Source organism: Oncorhynchus gorbuscha, linkage group LG23 (assembly GCF_021184085.1).
Source record: "Oncorhynchus gorbuscha isolate QuinsamMale2020 ecotype Even-year linkage group LG23, OgorEven_v1.0, whole genome shotgun sequence".
Lineage (NCBI taxonomy): Eukaryota > Metazoa > Chordata > Actinopteri > Salmoniformes > Salmonidae > Oncorhynchus > Oncorhynchus gorbuscha.
This window is the reverse complement of record NC_060195.1, coordinates 46994466-47018353: the sequence shown is the minus strand read 5'-3', so window position 1 is coordinate 47018353 and position 23888 is coordinate 46994466. Positions and strand designations below refer to the sequence as shown.

At 42.0% G+C, this 23888-nt stretch overlaps 1 protein-coding gene across 1 annotated transcript in view; it reads left to right on the top strand.

The window, feature by feature from the left end:
- The first annotated feature begins 1723 nt into the window (after positions 1 to 1723).
- The window catches only part of zdhhc9 (zinc finger DHHC-type palmitoyltransferase 9), a 39717-nt gene continuing 17552 nt past the window's right edge, over positions 1724 to 23888 (top strand). Inside the window, exons 1-2 of the mRNA XM_046323168.1 lie at positions 1724 to 2725; positions 19826 to 19986. Coding sequence (XP_046179124.1) covers positions 2562 to 2725; positions 19826 to 19986 — 325 coding nt within the window. The 5' untranslated portion in view covers positions 1724 to 2561. The remainder of the gene's footprint in view (positions 2726 to 19825; positions 19987 to 23888) is intronic.

The window sequence follows — 23888 nt, the reverse complement described above, 5'->3', positions numbered from 1 at the left end:
TGGATATGGTTGCTCTCAGAGTACCTTGCCTTGGCAAATCGCGCTGTTAAGACACTGATGCCCTTTGCAACCACGTACCTATGTGAGAGTGGATTCTCAGCCCTCACTAGCATGAAGCCTAAATACAGGCACAGACTGTGTGTGGAAAATGATTTAAGTCCGAGACTCTCTCCAATACAACCCAACATTGCAGAGGTATGAGCATCCTTTCAAGCACACCCTTCTTATTAACCTGTGGTGAGTTATTCACAATTTTTTATGAACAAATAAGGTTTTATATGTAAGATGGCTAAATAAAAAGCAAAATTATTGATTATTATATTATTATTTGTGCCCTGGTCCAATAATAGCTCTTTGTCACTTCCCACGAGCCAGGTTGTGACAAAACCTCACACTCATTCTTATGTTTAACAATTGTATTGTATAGTGTGTGTGTGGCAGGCTTACAATGATGGCAAAAAACAACTTTGAGAGTGCACTGACCCTGTTGCTAGAGGGGGTACGCAGCTGGAAGTTGAATGTTTGAAGGGGTACGGGACTATAAAACGTTTGGGAACCTCTGGTCTACACTGATTGAGGTGATTTTAACAGGTGACATACATACGGTATCATAGCTTTCACCTGGATTCACCTGGTCAGCCTATCTCGTGGAAAAAGCAGGTGTTCCTAATGTTTTGTGCACTCAGTGTACGTGGCATAACCTATTCCAGAGTATGTTTTGTGTAAATGTAATTGTTTTGTGTTACATCAATTAACAGAAACATGATATATTCATGCCTGTTTTCACCCCACTGTTTGGAGAGGGTAAAACAAAAGCGATAGATTATGAATCAGAAAACAACTGTGTATGATGATATCGTAGTAAACATTTAACCTGAGTTGTATACCGCTCATCCATGGCATCCTCTGACATGTCATATATTACCCATGATCCTCTTGTGTGGATTGAAATAGACAGATTCCTGGTGGATGGTGGAGACAGAGAGGTTCTGGTTCTACTTGTTTACTGCCTCTGGAGGAGGGGGGGGGTCTGCCCAACCCCCTCCCTCCCATCTCTTCCTCTACTTCCTTTACAACCCTCTCATCCTCACTGCTGTTGCTCCTGATGCTCTTTAAGCATGCATTATGTCCTGCACAGTGGATCTCCGGAAGTGCTGCAAGGATTTGCTCATTGGCCCAACTTGTGAAAATAGGGACTTTAAACCAATGCTGATCAATAATAATTTTCCCCTATTTGTTGACCTTTGATACTATGTTTCCATTGACTAATTGTACTGTAAAGGATAGAGATGTTCTTCCTATTATATTATGTTCATGTGTAGGGCTAACATATGTGTGCTTTGCTCTCTATGGAGAATATATATTACAGTCAAAATTGCCCGAAATTTTTTTTTTTTTCAATGATTGACAATGATAAAAGATACTCTAAGCCTAGAAAATAAACTAGATAACAAAATAGAACACGATAGAATGGAGTGGAGTATAATACAATAGAATTGAAAATAATATAATTCATTATTTCTGGAAGACAAAACTGGCTAATATTTTGTGTCTGGGAATATTTTCATCATGACTTAATTCGAACATTAAGGATGTTTTAACGCTATACCGTAGCCTAACGCCAATGTTTCAGGGCACTCACGCTCCTTTGTTCATTTCTATTTCACTGTACCTGTACTGCCCCCTTAAGAGAAAACATTTCAATCTAGGCGTGTTCTCTGCTCCCATTGATTAAGTACGAGCCAAACTCGCGTCCTGCGGTAATGCACAGCGAACACACCTTCTTTTTAGGCTACGATAATTTATATGCTATTTAAGATAGGCCTGATGTGGTTATATATTTTTTGATTAATAGTGAGACGTATTGAATAGCAACCGTCATAAACCAAACCTGTGTGGTGCGCGCGTATGATCAGTATTATCGAGATGGTATGAACGTCACTCGGTCAAGGTCCACTCCCGATGCGAGTACCAAGATTGGATTGCTTTCCTATGGGCCGAGAAAATCTGCCGCCAGCATTTTGATCAAATTCAAACAAATTCAATTTTTAAAGGGATAATTTGGCAACCTGATTAGTGTTCTATTCTACAATGGAAGCCCTCTGGCACTGGAAGGTGGCCACACTGAAAAGGGAACTTTCATTGCCGAAAATATGGATGCATGGATTTTGTGCAAACGTATGAAACAAACGACAAGTGATTCATAATCATCTCGAAGCAATTAACGCGGATTGCCGAAAAAAGAAATTCGTCTCATCAGACTGGATGGACTAAAGGTTTATAGATGGCGCTTGACTAGGCTACCAGATTTAAATCAACAAAAGTTCATTTTTATTTTTATCATAGACATATTTGTGAGCTTCTGAGTCATTTGGAATCGCCCGTTTCAGATGTGTTTTTTTTTTACCATCTCGCGGATGTGATTCTGCCTGTTTACAAGGCAATTGACTTTACCATATCATTGTCGTTTTTAAAGGCAAGGAAATATTGTCAATTGGGCTACATACTGTGGCCTTTACACATCATATGTCACTATACTGAGTTGAACGTAATCTGTCAGTATGTCGGCGGTAATGATTGCAAGGAAGGTACGAAAATGGGAAAAGCTCCCGGGGAAAAACTCTTTCTGCTGCGATGGACGGGTAATGATGGCCCGGCAGAAAGGCGTCTTCTATCTAACTGTATTTCTCATCGTCGGCACCTGCTCCCTGTTCTTCGCATTCGAGTAAGTATAGTTCCATCTCCATTATTCATTTGGGCGATGATCAAACAATATGTACATAATTAGGGCGTGTTTTCTCAAGAAATCCTGAACATGTACCATCAGTGCAAGTGTCATAAAATGCTTTCTAGGATGAGGTGCAGGGCCTGCTCTAGCCTTTTAGCCCCCCAAAAAAGAAATATCATTCAAAAGTGCATTTCCTGCAATTCTACACGTTTTTCCATGGGGAGTGAAGCAATATTTGCTATTTTATTACACTTAAAAAAAAATTGTTATACAGTTACTTCCCTGCAATTCTACCCATTTTGCCATGATTTATGCCATGTTAATGATATCTGATTGAGAGTGACTAGCAAAATCAATAGAGGCCCCTTGGAGTTCAGGGCCTGGTCTGTATTTGGTCATGATTACTATAAATTTAGATAGCTGGCTAGGCTAATTGAGTGACTGACATAACATGACAAATTGCTGATGCACAACCAAATTTCCGACTTGCACCTTGTGTATTCTACAATTCTTATTCTCAACAGTAAATTGAGACGACGACTGAGTAAAGGGGGGGAGACAGTTTATGCCTGGAGCCTAGATGAGGTGCTTTTCCACATAGGCTGGAAAGTCAGATGCAAATAATAACCTGTAGTAGGCCTAAAATGTAGGTTATATTTACGCTATACCAAGTTATGATTGAATAATATATGATTATTATAATAATTTTATTTGGTGCTTATTTGTCCTCTTTCACACATGTACAAGTGTGTATTAATATGCGTCTGTGCAATTGATTTGAGAAAATGTGCATATCCCAACTCCCCTGAGACACCCTCAGTGAGTCAGGTCACGGCCAGGGCCTGACATTATCGATGGAGACGCTGAAGCAATTAGGATTCAAACTAGCGACATTTGGGTTACTGTCCCAACGCTTGCTTAAAGGAGACTGTTACCATGGTTACCATGGATATTCAGTCTGAAAGAAGTTTGTTGTTTTGCATTCTCGCTGAAACCACAATACATTTTCCTCCATGAAATGTATGACTGCGCGCCTTGTGGATTGATACCATTCTCTTTTATGTTTAACTTTGTGGAAAGAAGCTGTTATGGGACTGTTTGATTTACTATAACGCAAACTATGCCGGCCCACTGAAAGAATGACGAATTGGCGATAATTGTGCAAGTTACTTCACAATTGAATTTTAAATTAGGCCTAACTGAAGGATGATGGTGAAGAGGTTGATTTTAATTTAGAACAACAATAGTGTCATGATGAGTTTGTCTATTTGTCAGCGTTGTTGCTCATGTTAATAATTTGACCTTGCGCCTTGCAAGTTGATACCATTCTCTTTAACTTTGTAAAAAGCAGCTGTTACAAGACTGTTTTATCGACTGTAACTCTATTACTAAAAAATGTATTGTAAGGGAAACGAAAACATACTATGTGTTGCCGTAGGCCTTTAAGATAATGCAAAATATACCTTTGACTCTAACCATGATGATGAGCGGGGAACAAACGATGCCAGTCAGCTTGCACAGCCGGGCCATAGAACTATACCGAAACTAATTTCACACGAATTAGCCTATATACACGATTACATTGACAATCTGAGTAACAATATTAGCCCTACCAGTTGTCAAATTATACATGGAAAAGATGGGTGCATCTTGTAATTGACAGATGCAAGGAAAGGAGAGTCACTTTATCAGATCCTCCTTCAGAGTCACACACAGGTAAAACATTTAGATTTCTATAAAGTATCAGAAATGGCATATTCTGCAGTGTCCATGACACCTTTGTAAAAAACAACAACAATATAATATAAAAACACCTCGAGCTGCAGTTCTATTTCCAAATTTCGAGAATATCTGTGCTTCTGTAACGGATGTGAAACGGCTAGCTTAGTTAGCGGTGCGCGTTAAATAGCGTTTCAATCGGTGACGTCACTTGCTCTGAGACCTTGAAGTAGTAGTTCCCCTTGCTCTGCAAGGGCTGTGGCTTTTGTGGAGCGATGGGTAACGATGCTTCTTGGGTGTCAGTTGTTGTGTGCAGAGGGTCCCTGGTTCGCGCAGTGGGTATGGGCGAGGGAACGGTCTAAAGTTAAACTGTTACACTTACATGCATTCAGCACATGACCACTCGCACGGCAGCATTTCTCTGGCTACTAAGCAAAAACTAGTAACATAATAAACTTCAAAAGCAGTCAGGCACCTAAGCAAACTTGCTAGCTTCTTCCAGACCCAAATGAAAGAACAGCTCACTGAACATTACTCGCGCTAGCAGAGCTGGTTGGGTTATGTTATCCAGAGCGTTGGTGACAGATTGTCTGTTTATAAATTCAGAGCGTTTCGCTCTTAAAGCATTCAAGCGTACACTGGAAGCTCTGGCCAAGGAGTTCTGGCCAAGGAGTAAGGTTGATCTGAGCATTCTGACCTCACAACGGCAGTCAAGCACCCAAAATAATTGGCTAGTTTGCTAGCTACTTCCGGACACATAATGAGAGAACACCCCACTGACCATTTTACTCACCCTAGCAGAGCTGGTTAAGTTGTTATGTTAAGAGTTGGTGACTAACTGTGCTGCTGGCAACAATTTAATTGTGCTTTTTTTGTCTACGTTTACTGACACCGGCCATATTCAACGGGTGTTGAGCGTTTGTAAATTCATCAGTTATTCTGCGCTCTAGCACACTCAAGACGAAAGTATTTTGTTAAGACATGTAGCTAGGGCCTCCCGGGTGGCGCAGGGGTCTAGGGCACTGCATCGCAGTGTTAGCTGTGCCACCAGAGACTCTAACTCCCTGTAAGAGTCTGTAATACCAACATGTTTCAAGCAGACCACCATAATCCCTGTGTCCAAGAACACAAAGGTAACCTGCCTAAATGACTACCGACTCAGAGCACTGACTTTCTGTAGCCATGAAGTGCTTTGAAAGGTTGGTCATGACTCATATCAACACCATTATCCCAGAAACCCTAGACCCACTCCAATTTGCATATCGCCCCAAAGCAACCACAGATGATGCAATCTCTATTGCACTCCACACTGTCCTTTCACACCTGGACAAAAAGAACACGTGTGAGAATGCTATTCATGGACTACAGCGCAGCGTTCAACACCATAGTGCCCTCAAAGCTCATTACTAAGCTAAGGACCCTAGGACTAAACACCTCCCCTGCAACTGGATCCTGGACATCCTGATGGGCTACCCCTAGGTGTTAAAGGTAGCCACGCTGATCCTCAACATGAGACCCCGCAAGTGTGTGCTCAGCCCCCTCCTGTACTCCCTGCACAGGCAGGCACGACTCCCAACACCATCATTAAGTTTGCCAATGACAACAGTGGTAGGCCAGATCACCAACAATGTTGGCAGTCTATAGGGAGGTCAGAGACATGACCATTGGAGGACAACAACCTCTCTGATCAAGACAAAGGAGATGATTGTGGACTACAGGAAAAGGAGGACGGAGCATGTCTATATTCTCATCGACGGGACTGTAGAGGAGCAGGTTGAGAGCTTCAAGTTCCTTGGCGTCCACATGACCAACAAACTACCATGGTCCAAGCACACCAAGACAGTTGTGAAGAGGGCACAACAGACCCTTTTCCCCCTCAGGAGACTGAAAAGATTTGGCATGGGTCCTCATATCCTCCAAAAGTTCTACAGCTCGAGAGCATCCTGACGGGTTGCATCACTGCCTGGTATGGCAACTGCTCGGCCTCCGAATGCAAGGCACTACAGAGGGTAGTGCGCACGGCCCAGTACATCACCGGGGCCAAGCTTCCTGCCATCCAGGACCATTATACTAAGTGGTGTCAGAGGAAGGCCCTAGAAATTGTCTGACACTAGCCACCCTAGTCATAGACTGTTCTCTCTGCTACCGCACGGCAAGCGGTACAGGAGAGCCAAGTCTAGATCCAAGAGGCTTCTAAACAGCCTCTACCACCAAGCCATAAGACTCCTGAACATCCAATCAAACCCAGACTGTTTGCATTCCCCCTTCTACGCTGCTGCTACTCTTTGTTATGTATGCATAGTCACTTAAATTCTACCTACATTTACAGTTGAAGTTGGAAGTTTGCAGACACCTTAGCCAAATACATTTAAACTTAGTTTATTTCACAATTCCTGACATTTTATCCTAGTAAAATGATCCTTTCTTAGGTCAGTTAGGATCAGCACTTTTTTTTAAGAATGTGAAATGTCAGAATAATAGTAGATTGATTTAATCTTTTATTTCTTTCATCACAATCCCAGTGGGTCAGAATTTTACATACACAATTAGTATTTGGTAGCATTGCCTTTTTTAAAATTGTTTTACTTGGCTCAAGTGTTTCGGGTAGCCTTCCACAAGCTTACCACAATAAGTTGGGTGAATCTTGGCCCATTGCTCCTGACAGAGCTTGTGTAACTGAGTCAGTTTTGTTTTGACAGATTTGTAGGCCTCCTTGCTAGGATTGAGGTCAGGGTGTTGTGATGGCCACTCCCATACCTTGACTTTGATGTCCTAAAGCCATTTTGACACAACTTTGGAAGTTTGCTTGGGGTCATTGTCCATTTGGAAGACCCATTTGTGACCAAGCTTTAACTTCCTGACTGTCTTGAGATGTTGCTTCCGTATATCCACATAATTGTCCTGCCTCATGATGCCATCTATTTTGTGAAGTGCACCAGTCCCTCCCACTGCAAAGCACCCCCACAACAGAACATGATGCTGCCACCCCCGTGCTTCACGGTTGCGATAGTGTTCTTCGGCTTGCAAGCCTCCCCTTTTTTCCTCCAAACGTAACGATGGTCATTATGGTCCAAACAGTTCTATTTTTGTTTCATCAGACCAGAGGACAATACTCCAAAAAGTACGATCTTTGACCCCATGTGCAGTTGCAGTTTTTGAGCAGTGGATTCTTCCTTGCTGAGCGGCCTTTCAGGTTATGTTGATATAGGATTCGTTTTACTGTGGATATAGATACTTGTATACCTGTTTCCTCCAGCGTCTTCACAAGGTCCTTTGCTGTTGTTCTGGGTTTGATTTGCACAATTCGCACCAATTGCTCCCAAGGATGAACCAGACTTGTGGAGGTCTACAATTGTTTTTCTGAGCTCTTTTGATTTTCCTATGATGTCAAGCAAAGAGACACTGAGTTTGTAGGTAGGCCTTGAAATACATCCACAGGTACACCTCCAATTGACTCAAATGATGTCAATTAGCCTAACAGAAGCTTCTAAAGCCATGACATCACATTTTCTGGATTTTTCCAAGCTGTTTAACAGCACAGTCAACTTTAGTGTATGTAAGCATCTGACCCACTGCAATTGTGATACAGTTCATTATAAGTGAAATATCTGTAAACAATTGTTTGATAAATTACTTGTGTCATACACACAGATGTCCTAACCAACTTGCCAAAACTATAGTTTGTTAACAATAAATTTGTGGAGTGGTTGAAAAACGAGTTTTAATGACTCCAACCTAAGTGTGTGTAATCTTCCGACTTCAACTGTACATATTGCCTCAATTACCTTCGACACCGGTGCCTCCGCACATTGACTGGTACCCCCTGTATGTAGCCTCATTTGTTATTTTACTGCTGCTCCTTAATTATTTATTACTTATCTCTTTTTGGGGGGTATTTTCTTAACTGCATTGTTGGTGAAGTGCTTGTGAATAAGCATTACTGCATTACGGCGCATGTGACAAATACAATTTGATTTGATTATTCTAAAATTGTTTAAAGATTTTTTTTTCTCAGCAGTCTACACATAATACCCCATAACGTCTAAGCGAAAAGGTTAAAAACAACAGATACCTTATTTACGTAAGTATTCATACCCTTTGCTATGAGACTCGAAATTGAGCTCAGTTGCATCCTGTTTCCATTAAGCATCATTGATGTTTCTACAACTTGACTGGAGTCCACCTATGGTAAATTCAATTGATTAGACATGATTTGAAATGGCGCACACCTGTGTCAGAGCTACGGTGAAGCATGGTGGTGGCAGTATCATGCTGTGGGGATGTTTTTCAGTGTCCGGTACTAGGAGACTAGCCGGGATCGAGGCAGAGATGAACGTAACAAAGTACAGTGAGATCCTTGATGAAAACCTGCTCAGGACCTCAGACTGGGGCGACGGTTTTAGAATAAGGCTATAACGTAACAAATTGTGGATAAAGTCTAGGTCTGAATACTGTACATATGCACTGTACATATCTACCTCAATTACCTCGTACCCCTGCACAGCGACTCTGTACTGGTACCTGGTGTATATAGCCTAGTTATCGTTACTCATTGTGTATTTATTCCTCATTATTATTCTTCTCTCTGCATTTTTGGGAAGTGCCTGTAAGTAAGCATTTCACTGTTAGTCTAAGCCTGTTTACGAAGCAAGGGACAAATAACTTTTGGGATTTTGATGATATTCTAGCCGATGGACTCAAGTTTCACTATGTAATTCCACTAGACAGGGACCATTACTGCTAAGCTACTGGACCTAATGTAATCATCTAGTGGACTGCTGAGGAGCTGCGGTAGTGGCTGCAGACTGCAGCTTCCTGTAGCCTCTGGGCCTACTGTGAGTGCCAAGCCCTTTCCATCTCTGTGTGCACTCACTGGGAGTTTGGGTTGTGTTAATTAGGCACCACATGGAAGAAAACGGACTGAAACTGGGAGGGACTTTCTGGACTCCAATCAATAATCTATTTTACGTTGCAAAGCGTTTTAAAACATTTTGCCCTAATGAACATACCAAGTTCTCAGCTGAGTCCCCACAGAGGGAACCGTTGTCTGCCCCCAGGGCCGGAGTTGAGACTGATACCGATTCCACTAGCTTAGCACCCGAGGTTGGACCAGGCCCAACAATGACTAATGGCGAGAGGGTTGTTAGCGTTTAGCACGCTACGTTCATATTACAATTGTCCCTCATGGGGGGACGCCTGAATATTAACATGGATATTGCGCTGGGGAACAGGGGCTGTAATTCAAAACTCCATTACGGAGCAATTTGAGACGTATCTAATCTAGCCCTGTGATGGGCTAATGGAAATTTGCTGATGATAGGCACAGTGGTTTTAATGCTTTTCAAGAGTCATATTTGATAGATAAGCTTACTACTACTAACCAACAGCTACAGGCACTCTATTAGAAACTGAGAAGTGATACCTGGGATTTTTCACTTGCACTATACTATATATTTTAAGAGATTAATACATGTCTGACATGGATGTCGAAATCTTTTAAAATGGCATCGATCATGGGTCCAAAAAAAGTCCATCTTCACCTAAAGAGATGTCTCTACTTAGTTTCCCATGGATCTAGCGTTGTCCCATGTGCTGTATGTATGTGCATGACAATAGTGGAGTTTGGCGACAGCACGTTGTGGAGCAAGGCTGCCATGGATTATCTATGGGATAGATTCTTCAGCTGGAAACAGGGAGCGTCTCTGTGATTCTGGTTGGTGTCTGGCAAAGGTTTGACATTCCTCATTTAGCAAGAATGTTACTAAACTAGTTTAACGGGAGTAGAGAGCGTTCACGGAAACTGCTTTTGGTGGCTGTGCTTTCATGGTTTTACACCAATAAGAGACTGGTCAATATAGTCATCATTGGGGCGGCAGGGTAGCCGAGTGTTTATAGAGCGTTGGACTAGTAACCGGAAGGTTGCAAGTTCAAATCCCCGAGCTGACAAGGTACAAATCTGTCGTTCTGCCCCTGAACAGGCAGTTAATCCACTGTTCCTAGGCCGTCATTAAATAAGAATTTGTTCTTAACTGACTTGCCTAGTTAAATAAAGGTAAAATAAAAATTGGTTTAGCATCTTCTCTGCACTGAATACATACATTTGTCAGAGGGGAGACAGAAGAAAACGGTGTGAAACTGAGGTCTTATCTGAACTTTTTCATTAAGAAATTCTAATTTTTCTTTTTCCAAAAACTTTTTTTTTTTTTTTAGTTTTGCTTTGTGTAGTCCTAATGAACTTGCCTGACCGCTCATCCTCAATTTAATTCCGCTGCCATCCTAGAAGTTGTTTGTGCAGACCTCCCAAAATGAGCGGCAATATTCAAAACAATTGAATCAGCGATTTGGAGTCTCTAAACAGTCTAACCATTTCAGAATATCAAAGTTCTGTTTCGAGGACCAATCAGAACGGTCGATTGTGTTTTGCATTCTAGAAACTGTCAGGAAGGAAAGCCAATCCAGACTCATCGTGGAGAAAAAACGCTAGTTTGGCTGGAGCAATGTGGATGGGTAGTCAGGTTACTAATAAACAAACTACTTCTGACAGCTCAAGGCCAACAACTTCAGTGGATTTCTATGATTGCATTACACTCTGACCTCCCATCTTTGTTCTCCACCCACTAACTTTCCTTCCCTTGGGAATCAATTCACTGCTTTAGGGCCCTTCCTTTTAATGTGGATTTAGGATTAGAAAGAAGCAACCAGGCATAGATGGGGGAACAGAGAAGCAGTGTCCTCACGAGTGGGCTGGACCCGGTCCAACAACAACCAACCAACCGGGTAGCCCTCTTATTACTAATCTCCAACCATCAGCAGTCCGGTGAGAGCAGCTACCCCTGAAGAGTAGCTACTCCTGAACAGCTACCCCTGAAGAGTAGCTGCCCCTGAACAGCTACCCCTGAAGAGTAGCTGTGCTAAATTGCGGAAATGAGCAACAAGCACACAACAGATGAGCCAAATTGGTAGAAGCCATTGGTAGGATGAAGCAGTCTTTTCCCGGCGTTGATTCATATATTAGGATTCACGGCTTGTGTGGTCTTTGTACGTGGGCTTACTATTTCCTCAGTGCCCCTGCTAAGTAACATTTCACCATTTTGTTTATAATAGAATTTCAGACATGCATTTCAGTGGCATTTGTGCTTTGAATGGGAGCTTACCTATGTGGCAGAGAGCAGGGTTGTGTTTATTAGGGCATGTTTTAAAACAGAAAATGGAAATGAGCATTTCTTATTGGACTAGGTTCCTCAGTTTGTCTGTTTTCTTCCATTTGGTACCGAATGAACAGGCTCAGGCTTTGATAGCAGTAGTGATTGTGTGAGTAAATTCACTGGAGGAAGCCAATCCAGGGGGAAAAAAGCCAAATTACAACCTGTGTTGTGATAATTGAGTTGTTTGCTCTATAATCTGTTAGTACATATGTCTTGACACCGTGATGCATGACATGACTATATTTCTGTATCGACCTCGCTTTGTGCACGAGGGCATTGCCATGCGGAAACAGGAAAGGGCCTTCCCCAAAACTGTTGCCACAAAGTTGGAAGCACAGAATCGTCTAGAATGTTCTATGCTATAGCGTTAAGATTTCCCTTCACTGGAACTAAGTGGCCTAGCCCGAACCACGAAAAAACTGCCCCAGAACATTATTCCTCCTTAACCAAACTTCACAGTTGGCACTATCCACTATGGTAGGTAGCGTTCTCCTGGCATCCGCCAAACACCGATTTAGTCCGACGGACTGCCAGATGAAGCGCTATTCATCCCTCCAGAGAACGTTTCCACTGCTCCAGACTCCAATGGCGGTGAGCATTTACACCACTCCTGCCGACGCTTGGCATCGCACATGGTGGTCTTAGGCTTGCGTACAGCTGCTCGGCCATGGAAACCCGTTTCGTGAAGCTCCCGACTAACAGTTATTGTGCTGAAGTTGCCTCCAAATGCAGTTTGTAATGAGATGTTCGACTAGCAGGTCTCCACATACTTTTGGTTATGTAGTGTACATTCAGCCCCTTGCGAATTGTGTGAAACACAGAGATGAAACACAAAATAATATTTTCTGGGTAAGCCTGGCTTCCCTTGGCATCCATGAATACATGCCAGTTTTTTAGTCATTTAGCTCTCTGAACTGAAGGCTTGGCTGTGTGTGTCCTCATGGACCTGCTTACTGTGCCCGTGATGTTCCACGGCTCAGCTCTCCAGAGGGGGGTGTATGTGTGAGTGATGAAGCAGGAGCATGGCACACAAGGGCAGTGTATCATCTGTGTTTGCCCATGTAACTGAGAGCGAGAGCGTGTGTGTGTCCTGTGTAGGGGGGGGGGGGGGGGTGTATGGCGGCTGGGGTGTGTACCTAGCCTAGCAGAGCGTTGCTTGTCAGCTCCCTCATATATTTTGTGTGTGTGACGAGGAAGGAGGGCGAGAGAGAAGAGCACTGCCAAGTGCTGACCTTGCAGTCTGACTCTGGCCAGAGGATCTAGTAACAGGCCCCAAGGTCTCCCAGGCATCTATTTCTTTCTTTCTCTCGCTTTCTCCTGCCTGCGTTCTTGCTCATATATGCTTGTTTGTTTTAACATCCTTGTGGGGACCAAAAAATGGATTCCAATTTTTTTCCATTTAAGCCCTAAAACTAAATCTAACCTCTCATTGTAACACACTCCCTAATTGTAACCCTTCTGGATTTTCATTCATTTGTCTGTTTCCCTGCCTAATAAACACGAGCCATGCAGTAAAATCCCTAATTTATATTCAGCTGGAAACCATTCTGCATCTAGCTCCCATAACAATAAGCACGGTTGTGTTCAGTAGGGCACAATGTAACACCATTTCTAAAATGGGAAATTAAAATGATTCGTCAAGGTTTTTGTGCCTAATGAACATAACCCAGTCAATGCACTTATTATTTTATTTATTCAGCTGGGAAAACCTACTGTATCTACTTCCAATAACCATGAAATGGAGTCTTTGTTCACTAAAAGCTTGCTTGTTAAAGGTTGTGTTTTTATGTGAATTTGAGTGAAATTATCCTGTTCGTATCTGTACTTCAATACAAGCAGGCGAGCTAGGGACACACACTTAATACATATTTGCCTCCTCATCAAAGTGCTGTGTAATGGATGACAGCTGCTACTATTCTCTCAAGAGATGTCTTCTGTCTGATGTCAAATTTTAAAGGCCTGGTCTCAGGTGTGCGTACTGCCTCGTAGCCACTTTGGCAGCATTTTGGGTCTTACGGTTTCAGTCCCTTCCCAATTTGCAGATCAACGTGTATTACATCCCACATGGTCAGAAGTAGTGCACTGTCGGGGATAGGGTGCTATTTGGGACGCAACCAATGTTTTGCAGTTGCTTGTTGGGCCCTTTAGTATTGTGGAAAATCTGTTCCTTTTCCCTCTGTCAGAGGTCACTGGTGTGGTATTTCATGTTTCTGGAATCAAATTAATTCAACACTTTGTTCTGCTCCACTGTGTTACAACTTTTTGTTGCCAATTCAACTTTTTTTCTGACTAAGATCAAACTGTTTTCAATTCCGAACGCACATAAATTAAGATTGTCCTTAAGTTTACTAAACAATTGTGGTGTCTTAAGTTCATTATTCAGCTTTAATGTAATTTTATGCCACTAAAATGCACCTTTACTGTAGGTTGGGATTATTTCTTATTGTTTTAAAGGGGCGTTTCCAGCCAGCACTTTGTCTTGTGGCCATAGCTTAAAGTCTCAAGCAAATATGTCAGGAGGATAACTGGGCACACGCATTGTGGGAAGTTAATGTAGAAATATACTATCTAGAACAAACATCTTGAAAAAACATGAAGGAATCTTGTACTACTGAACGTGTTGAGATGACTATGAATGAGATCACTGGGGCCTCTATTATGGAACTATTTCCTGTGGGCATCTGAAAGAGAGAAGCAGCCAAATGTCATTTGTGGGCTCTGTTTCTCTCCAGTGCCCAAGAAAGAGTGAGTGAGACAGAGGGAGAAAGTTGTGGGCAGACATCTTTACAAAAGATGTACGTTTCACAGCTGCCCAATGCAGATCTGCTAGCGCAACATTACGGTACACAATTCAATGGTTTTGCGATTTCACTTCCGCTCTCCGACGGACGACTAAAGTTAAGACTGGGTAGGAAGTAGTTAGGCATGACATATCCCTCTGATGCTCAGGCACGGTGGTGTTGCTCAGCATGAGGACTACTAATACTTGAAGTCTGCAATATCTCTACTTTAGAGAGAGTTCCACTTGCGAAGTATATGATGGGCCAGTTTCCCAAACACAGATTTAGCCTAGTCCTGGGTTAAATGCATGCTCAATGGAAATACAGTGGGGCAAGAAAGTATTTAGTCAGCCACAAATTGTGCAAGTTCTCCCACTTAAAAAGATGAGCGAGGCCTGTAAAACTAATTTGCAAATAAATTTAAAATCCTACAATGTGACTTTCTGGATTTTTTTCTTATTTTGTCTGTCATAGTTGAAGTGTACCTATGATGAAAATTACAGGCCTCATCTTTTTAAGTGGGAGAACTTGCACAATCGGTGGCTGACTAAATACTTTTTTGCTCCACTGTAAAACAGTTGTTTTGTCCAAGAGTGGGTGTAATCTACTTTCAGGAAATGGGGCAGATACAGTTGAAGTCGGAAGTTTACATACACTTAGGTGGAGTCATTAAAATTTGTCTTTCAACCACTCCACAAATTTCTTGTTAACAAACTATGGTTTGGCAAGTCTGTTAGGACATCTACTTTGTGCATGACACAAGTAATTTATAAAAAAAATTGTTTACAGACAGATTATTTCACTTATAATTCACTGTATTAAAATTCCAGTGGGTCAGATGTTTACATACACTAAGTTGACTGTGCCTTTTAACCGCTTGGAAAATGCCAGAAAATGTGATGTCATGGCTTTAGGAGCTTCTGATAGGATAATTTACATAATTTGAGTCAATTGGTGTACCTGTGGATGTATTTCAAGGCCTACCTTCAAACTCAGTGCCTCTTTGCATGAACTCATGCGAAGATCAAAAGAAATCAGCCAAGACCTCAGAAAAACAATTGTAGACCTCCAAGTGTGGTTCATCCTTGGGAGCAATTTCCAAAAGCCTAAAGGTACCAAGTTCATCTGTACAAACAAGAGTACACAACTATAAACACCATGGGACCACGCAGCCATCATACCGCTCAGGAAGGAGACTCGTTCTGTCTCCTAGAGATGAATGTACTTTCTTGCGAAAAGTGCAAATCAAACCCAGAACAACAGCAAAGGACCTTGTGAAGATGCTGGAGGAAACAGGTACACAAGTATCTATATCCACAGTAAAACAGGTCCTATATCGACACAACCTGAAACCATAACCGCCATAAAAAAACGCCAGACTACGGTTTGCAACTGCACATGGGGACAAAGATAGTAATTTTGGGAGAAATGTCCTCTGGTCTGATGAAACAAAAATAGAACGGTTTGGCCATAATGACCATCATTATGTTTAGAGGACAAAGGGGGAGGCTTGCAAGTCGAACACCATCCCAAACGTGAAGCACGGGGGTGGCAGCATCATTTTGTGGGGGTGCTTTGCTGCAGGAGGGACTGGTACACTTCACAAAATAGATGGCATCCTAAGGTAGGAAAATGATGTGGATATATTGAAGCAACATCTCAAGACATCAGTCAGGGAGTTAAAGCTTGGTCGCAAATGGGTCTTCCAAGTGGACAATGACCCCAGGCATACTTCCAAAGTTGTGGCAAAATGGCTTAAGAACAACAAACGTCAAGCTAGTAGATTGGCAATCACAAAGCCCTGATCTCAATCCCGTAGAACATTTATGGGCAGAACTGAAAAAGCGTGTGCGAGAAAGGAGCCCTACAAACCTGACTCAGTTACACCAGCTCTGTCAGGAGGAATGGGCCAAAATTCACCCAACTTATTGTGGGAAGCTTGTGGAAGGCTACCCGAAACGCTTGACCAAAGTTTAAAAGTTTGAAGGCAATGCTACCAAATACTAATTGAGTGTATGTAAACTTCTGACCCACTGTGAATGTGATGAAAGAAATACAAGCTGAAATGAATAATTCTCTCTACTATTATTCTGACATTTCACATTCTTAAAAATAACTGACCTAAGACAGGGAATTTTTACTAGGATTAAATGTCAGGAAGTGTCGAAAAACTGAGTTTAAATGTGTTTGGCTAAGGCGTATGTAAACTTCCGACTTAAACTATGTCTCCAACTTTGATAATTGAGCCCGTTTCATCGACACCTCAACACGAAGGGAACAGTTCTTGTTACTTAACGAGTCCTGTACATATCCTCTCCCCTGTGTGTGTGAAGTTCAATGGTTCAAAGTCTAGATTAGAGAGCCCTCATGCAAATGTCCCTTCCCCTCCAGTAGTTAAAAGTTGGAAGTGAACTTCTCACTCTGCATCAGTTAGCTATTCTAATTGGTACCAGGTAAGGGTGGTGCCTTTGCATTGCAAACATTTCCAGGGGTGATATGTTATCTCTGCTTCCAAGAATTGGCTGTTACAAGCTCAGCCTCATGTGTTAGGAAAGTGTGCCATACCTTTTACAGGGTCCATAGCATGCATGATGGCTATTGGGAAAATTCTAAAGGGATAGAGCAGCGAAATTACAGATTTAGATACCGCTATCTTAAATGAATTGTGTTGCTCAATGACTCGATTCATTTAAATGTATGTTTTAGTGTGACGTTCCAAATGCCTCTATCGCAAGAATCAGGGTTTTTATATATTTTTGGGTCCCAGTGAGGGAGAGGAAGAACAAACAAAATAATGTATTAAGAGAATATATTAAGAATTACATTAAATAATCTTGAGATTTCCCAGAGGCAAATAACACTGAACTACAAATCTGAACGCGAGTTGACTACGCTGTTGACGTAATAATAACATGGACATGCTTAAATTTGACCACATTTTTGGGGGGGGGGGTGCCAGAACACATTTTCAATGTTGTGGTGTTTTCATCAATAGTAGAGCTGTAGCCACTGAATTAGTTCTCTCTTCTCTGACTGGTGTAGTTATGTTGGGGGATTATGTCCGTCCTTTTTTTTTAGCTTTTTCTCTGCATTTTATATCGGTCCTTTTCGGTGGATTAAACGTTGATACAAATATTATCGTTCTATATCGGTCAACTGATTTTTAAATCGTTCAGGCTCTAAGAGCCACCCAAAGCCAAATGTATGGCTCTGGTACCACACTGGTTTTGGCTACTGGTAATGTCCAGGAATTCCAGGTGATGACAGTGTGACTAGAATGCTCAACCAGTCATCAGTGCTGGAATTATACATAATTGAGAGACTGCGAGAGGGCTGAGACCAAGCTTCCTTTTCCTGCCTCCCTCTCCGTTCTCTTTATTCACTTCCTGTCCTCTGTGGTCTGTGACGACTCTGCAGTAATTAAGCAAGCTTTAGGCAACTGTCTCAGGGCTTGAACCAGTGGAAATCTATATTGATTGGATGGATCTCTCCCTTATCATTTTTTCCCATTTAGTGTAGAAAAGGAAGCCTAATCCCAGATCTGTTTTGTGCGGTCCTGCCAACTCATATGATTGTTGTCAAGGCAAAGGAGTTGAACACACCGCAAAAAAACGATCTGTAACCAGGTACTGGGGGAAACTTATCGGACCTGTCCTGCAAGTATGGCACCAGTATGCAAACGCACCCGTCTAATCTACATAGTGCCTTTTGCTCTACTAAGAGTTAAAAGGAATGCGTCCTGAAATCAAGTCAATTTGCATAATGTGAAAGGAACATTGTTACCCTGTATTTTGTTGGCTCACTCTTGTACACTGTAGCTACACCCCTCCCCTTAACCTCTTCCTCACTCTTACAGTATGTTTCCACTGTGGTGTAGGACCGTGTTTGAGTCAGCATAAAATGGCACCCAAATAAAAAGAGGAAATTGAACAATTTAAATGGGAACTGAAAACTACAGTCGGTGCCTTGGGGCTTATCACAACAGCATTTGTACCAGACTGAGTGGGGAGAATGTTTGTTTTTGAACTACAAAGAATCTTTTTGGATTGATAATGTTTTGGGATTTTGTCTGGGGATCCAGTCTTTATACATCTGGATCCACTAGAAATCTGGTGTTTTGAAAAAATGACTTCCTTTTTACATACCTCTTGCATAATCAAACCTATATCCTGTTACACCAGGGTTTCGGTCATCCGGACCTCAAGGTGTGCACATTTTAGTTTTTTTGCTCTAGCACTACACAGCTGATTTTTCAACTCGTCATCAAGTACTGTTATGGCAAAAAAAAAGTGCCCTTTGGGGATCTCGAGGACAGAGTTTGGGAAATTCTGCATTACACCATTTTGCTCACGGACACTGTGAAAAACACTCATGATGACTCATCACCCATGCGCTGTCTAACATGCAATACTTTCTGCCCTGTCTGACCCCCTCTTTTTTTCCAATGCTCCCTTCACAATGAATTCCATGTGGCATATATAGCTCACAAGGTATTATAAATGTGCTGCTAATTCATTATGAAGAGGGAAATGTTACCATAATATATTACCCTTACATTATGGATGTGTGATCTCTATACATGGGGAAGGAGAGCTTTTCTATTAATAGCTCAATGCAGTGGCCTGCGGAGCTTACCAATCTGCCGCAGCACTTTACAGACCACCTTCGCCCCAGTGAAGGGGAAAAAGGGCCTTTTTTAGAGGGGCATCCTGGCTGCAGAATGGTATCCTTACTCTATTGTCAGTTTACACGTGCCAACTGGTTTTATGTTAATGCAGCACTTCCCCTCCCCCTACAGAGTGTGAGCATTCGGAAGAGTAAACACGGTCTCCGGCTGTTGATTCTTGGGCCATAGCTGCAATGCGTGTGTGTGTGTGTGGCCCTAGGGGAAGGGTTGCAGACCAGACGGCCCTAACAGCACAGTTGTGACAGTGACCTGAGCACGGCTCTACAAGAATGTGTACAGGCTTGTTTCTCAGTGCCGACTGTGCAGCGCTTTTGTTGACAATGTTGGGACTCTAATACCCTCTCGTGTATAAGCAGAGGGATTCTTCCACCCCCTGATGAAGTTGTTATCTTCGCAGCAAAATTGTTGTGCTGCCATAAGGAAAAATAGATTAGCTCCTGGGTCATGTAAATACATATTTTATATCAGATGAGGAGCATTAGTTTTGGTATGAAATTGTAATTTTCCACTAAATTCAGAATTTGCAGCAACATAACTAAACAGAATTATCACCATGGCACGAACTATCCTGCTTTAGCTTTAATGTTTTATGGGTCAATCGCATTATAATCACTCAGTAAGGAGTATTATTAAGAGACAACATTGTGTGGTACATTGTTTGCTTGAATATTGCTATTAACCTATGGTCCTCTTATCACATCTGCAGATGCCCATACCTGGCAACCCACCTGTCCCCTGCCATCCCGGTCTTCGCTATTGTCCTCTTCCTCTTTGTCATGGCCATGCTGCTAAGGACCAGCTTCAGTGACCCGGGGGTGTTGCCGCGCGCCCTCCCCGAGGAGGCCACCTTCATTGAGATGGAAATTGGTGAGTAGTTGACTCATACCTGTGTCATCATAATAATAATTCACATCCATGCCTCCCTCATTCTTCTATAAGCCCTGTCTAGAAAAAAAAACCTTAGGTGAGGGTTCCCCAACTGACCCAAATCCCAAAACTGCAGGCTGAATTTGGCCGGCGGGTGATTTTATTTATTGTAAAAACACCAGCAAATCAGTTCCAAGTGGTTGTCATTTTGGGAATCTGTCCCAAAGTATCCTTCCGCATAATAGAGAAACATGTGATCGTATACAAGATCGTAAGCAAGGCTTGACATGATTATGTTTTGGTCAAATATAATATCTGTTTGGGCTTCTTGCAATCAAATTGCAGTCTACAAAATATTAAAAATGATCTTCTGAATCTGGTTGATCAAATCAAAGTTTATTTGTCACGTGCGCCGAATACAACAGGTGTAGTAGACCTTACAGTGAAATGCTTACTTACAGGCTCTAACCAATAGTGCAAAAAAAGGTATTAGGTGAACAAGAGGTAGGTAAATAAATAAAACAACAGTAAAAAGACTGGAAAATAACAGTAGCAGGGCTATAAAAGTAGCGAGGCTACATACAGACACTGGTTAGTCAGGCTGATGATCCCTGCCCTAGGCCAACTCCCCTAAATGTGTATATTCGAAACCTAAACTGGATCAACGTAGTGTGACACTTCTGTAGTTCTGAAAGAGTTCCATCTAGCTATCTAGCCAATCGGAGAACAAGGTGGAGCTACTATCATGCTGCCCATACCGATCTAATCCTTTGTTGTACATGAAATGCCTAAGGGTTAAAGGCTAGCGAGGTCACTTCCGGATATGGAACAAATGTCACCGGGTGGCTGGGGGAGGACTGTGAATTAGGAACCAAGCGATGTCAAAAGCCTTCTAGGTGCATGAATAAAGTAAGTAAGTGTGTGTGTGTGTAAGGGCAGCAGTGTGGAGACTAGAGGTTGATCGATTAATCGGAATGGCCGATTAATTGGTGCAGATTTCATGGCAATCGGTAATCTGCATTTTTGGACACCGATTATGGCCGAGTACATTGCACTCCATGAGGAGACTGCATGGCAGGCTTGACTACCTGTTTTGCGAGACTAGCAAGGAGCCAAGGTAAGTTGCTAGCTAGCATTAAACTTTATCTTATAAAAAACAATCAATCTTAACATGATCACTAGTTAATAAACATGGTTGATGATATGACTAGTTTATCTAGCTTGTCCTGCGTTGCATATAATCGATGCGCTGCCTGTTAATTTGTCATTGAATCACAGCCTACGGGTGATTTAACAAGCGCATTTGCGAAAAAAGCGCCGTCTTGCACCAATGTGTACCAAACCATAAACATCAATGCCTTTCTTAAAGTCAAAACACAAGTATATATTTTTAAACCTTCATATTTAGTTAATATTGCCTGCTGACATAAATTATTTTTAACGAGGGAAATTGTCACTTCTTGCATTCTGTGCAAGCAGAGTCAGGGTATATGCAGCAGTTTGGGCCGCCTGGCTCGTTGCGAACTGTGTGAAGGCCATTTTTTCGAACAAAGACCGTAATTAATTTCCCAGAATTGTACATAATTATGACATAACATTGAAGGTTGTGCAATGTAACAGCAATATTTAGATCTATGGATGCCACCCATTAGATAAAATACGGAATGGTTCCGTATTTCACTGAAAGAATAATAATTTTGTTTTCGAAATGATAGTTTCTGGATTTGACCATATTAATGACCTAAGGCTCGTATTTCTGTGTGTTATATTATAATTAAGTCTATGATTTGATAGAGCAGTCTGACTGTGCGGTGGTAGGCAGCAGTAGATTCGTAAGCATTCATTCAAACAGCACTTTCGTGCATTTGCCAGCAGCTCTTCGCTGTGCTTCAAGCATTGCGCTGTTTATGACTTCAAGCCTATCCCGAGATTAGGCTGGCAATACTAAAGTACCTATTAGAACATCCAATAGTCAAGGGTATATGAAATACAAATGGTATAGAGGGAAATAGTCCTATAATTCCTATAACTACAACCTAAAACTTCTTACCTGGGAATATTGACGATTCATGTTAAAAGGAACCACCAGCTTTCTTATGTTCTGAGCAAGGAACTTAAACGTTAGCTTTTTTACAATGCACATATTGCACTTTTACTTTCTTCTCCAACACTTTGTTTTTGCATTATTTAAACCACATTGAACACGTTTCATTATTTATTTGAGACTAAATTGATTTTATTGATGTATTATATTAAGTTAAAATACGTGTTCATTCAGTATTGTTGTAATTGTCATTATATATAAATCGACCGATTTTAATCAGTATAGTCTTTTTTTTAGTCCTCCAATAATCGGTATCGGCATTGAAAAATCAGTCGTTCGACATCTAGTAGAGACCAGAGCTTCAGCCTGTTGTTTTAATTTGTGTTTATGTTTTATATCGCTAAAGGTTCATCATCCATGCTGTTCTGAACTCATCCCCTAGTCAGATTTATTTTCTCCAATCTGAAGTGTACGGTTTCAAGCCTTGACGAGAGTTTGAATTCATTGATTTGGCCCAACAGCGAAGCATTGTGACGTTGTCATTATCTAAACAACATTAGCATTAATTATGAAGGCACAACCAAATAGGGATATTTTGCAGACAATCTTCCTATGTTACTTTGTATAACCTAGCCAGATGTGGGTCTGAATGAACTTGCTGCACATGCATTGTTTTGATTACCTGACCACTCCCTAGTGGACTATTGTTAGAGTTGCGTAAATTCAAATCTGGTATCAGGATAAATATAACAATGAGTCACAGATTTTATACTATGTATTGTTTATTAGCTAAGTAATAAATGGCAAATGCAACTTTCGTATATACGGGCTCACTGTAATACCATGCAGGGCAGAACAGGGAACTGACAAGACGTATGTAAAACGGTATTTTTATACTGTGACAGACAGTTCCAACCCGTCTGTTGGCCTATCACAGTAGAGACTGGGCGTGGTTTAAACTTGCCCAGCCTATTGCAGGCGCTCAGGCGGGTCCCCACCTCTTGGCGCTTCTGTTGATAGATGTAACTGCTGCTTGTGAAGAACATCCAGGCTCTCATGCTCCATACCGTTATCTCGCACCTGGCTCCTGTTATCTTAAAAAGACCGCTTGTTCTCGCAACACCCCGCTCTGAATGTGCCCCCCCAACTCATTGCGTCTTCTGTATTTTTCTATCTCAGTTAAACCTCGTGATGACCACCCCTTCCTATCACAACTTTGTAAGATACAGCAAGTCACACCATGTGCTCAATATTGTTACATACAAACGCAAGGACAAAGCATCTGCTGGGCTGTTATCTACAGTTTTGCAACATGCAGGTCACACCATGTTACTCAGTTCTTGTCACACACAAACAGGCAAGTAGCAAGCAGTTGTTTAATCTCATAATGATGCTCCAGTGCACAAATACAGACACCTCACACAACCAACATCAGATAATATTTAATCATATATCTAATGGCTATAATGTAAAATACAGGATCCAACACTATCCACAATTTTTGGCATTATTTCAGCCAGCTTCTCTTTTCTATCTCTTGAGGAAAAAGCCTGTCTGCTCTGCAATAGCCATGCCACAGCCCAACCCTCCCTCCCTCTCTAGCTGTTCAGTGTGCAGCCTCTGTCTGGGCGGTGAAGATTCACATTGCCCTCCATGTGTCCCTATTCTCTCTCGTTACGGTCTAGAGCCGTGGGTGGGGGGTACTGGTAAGAGGTCCTCTCCAGATGACAGAACAAGGCTGTAAATGATTGCCGTTGCTGCAGGTTGGGCTGGCAGCACTCCCTTTGTCACGGCTTTGACTCGAGCGTTCCAGTCAGAAAGCACTGAGATGCATGCTAACGGCTATTGTGCTAACATG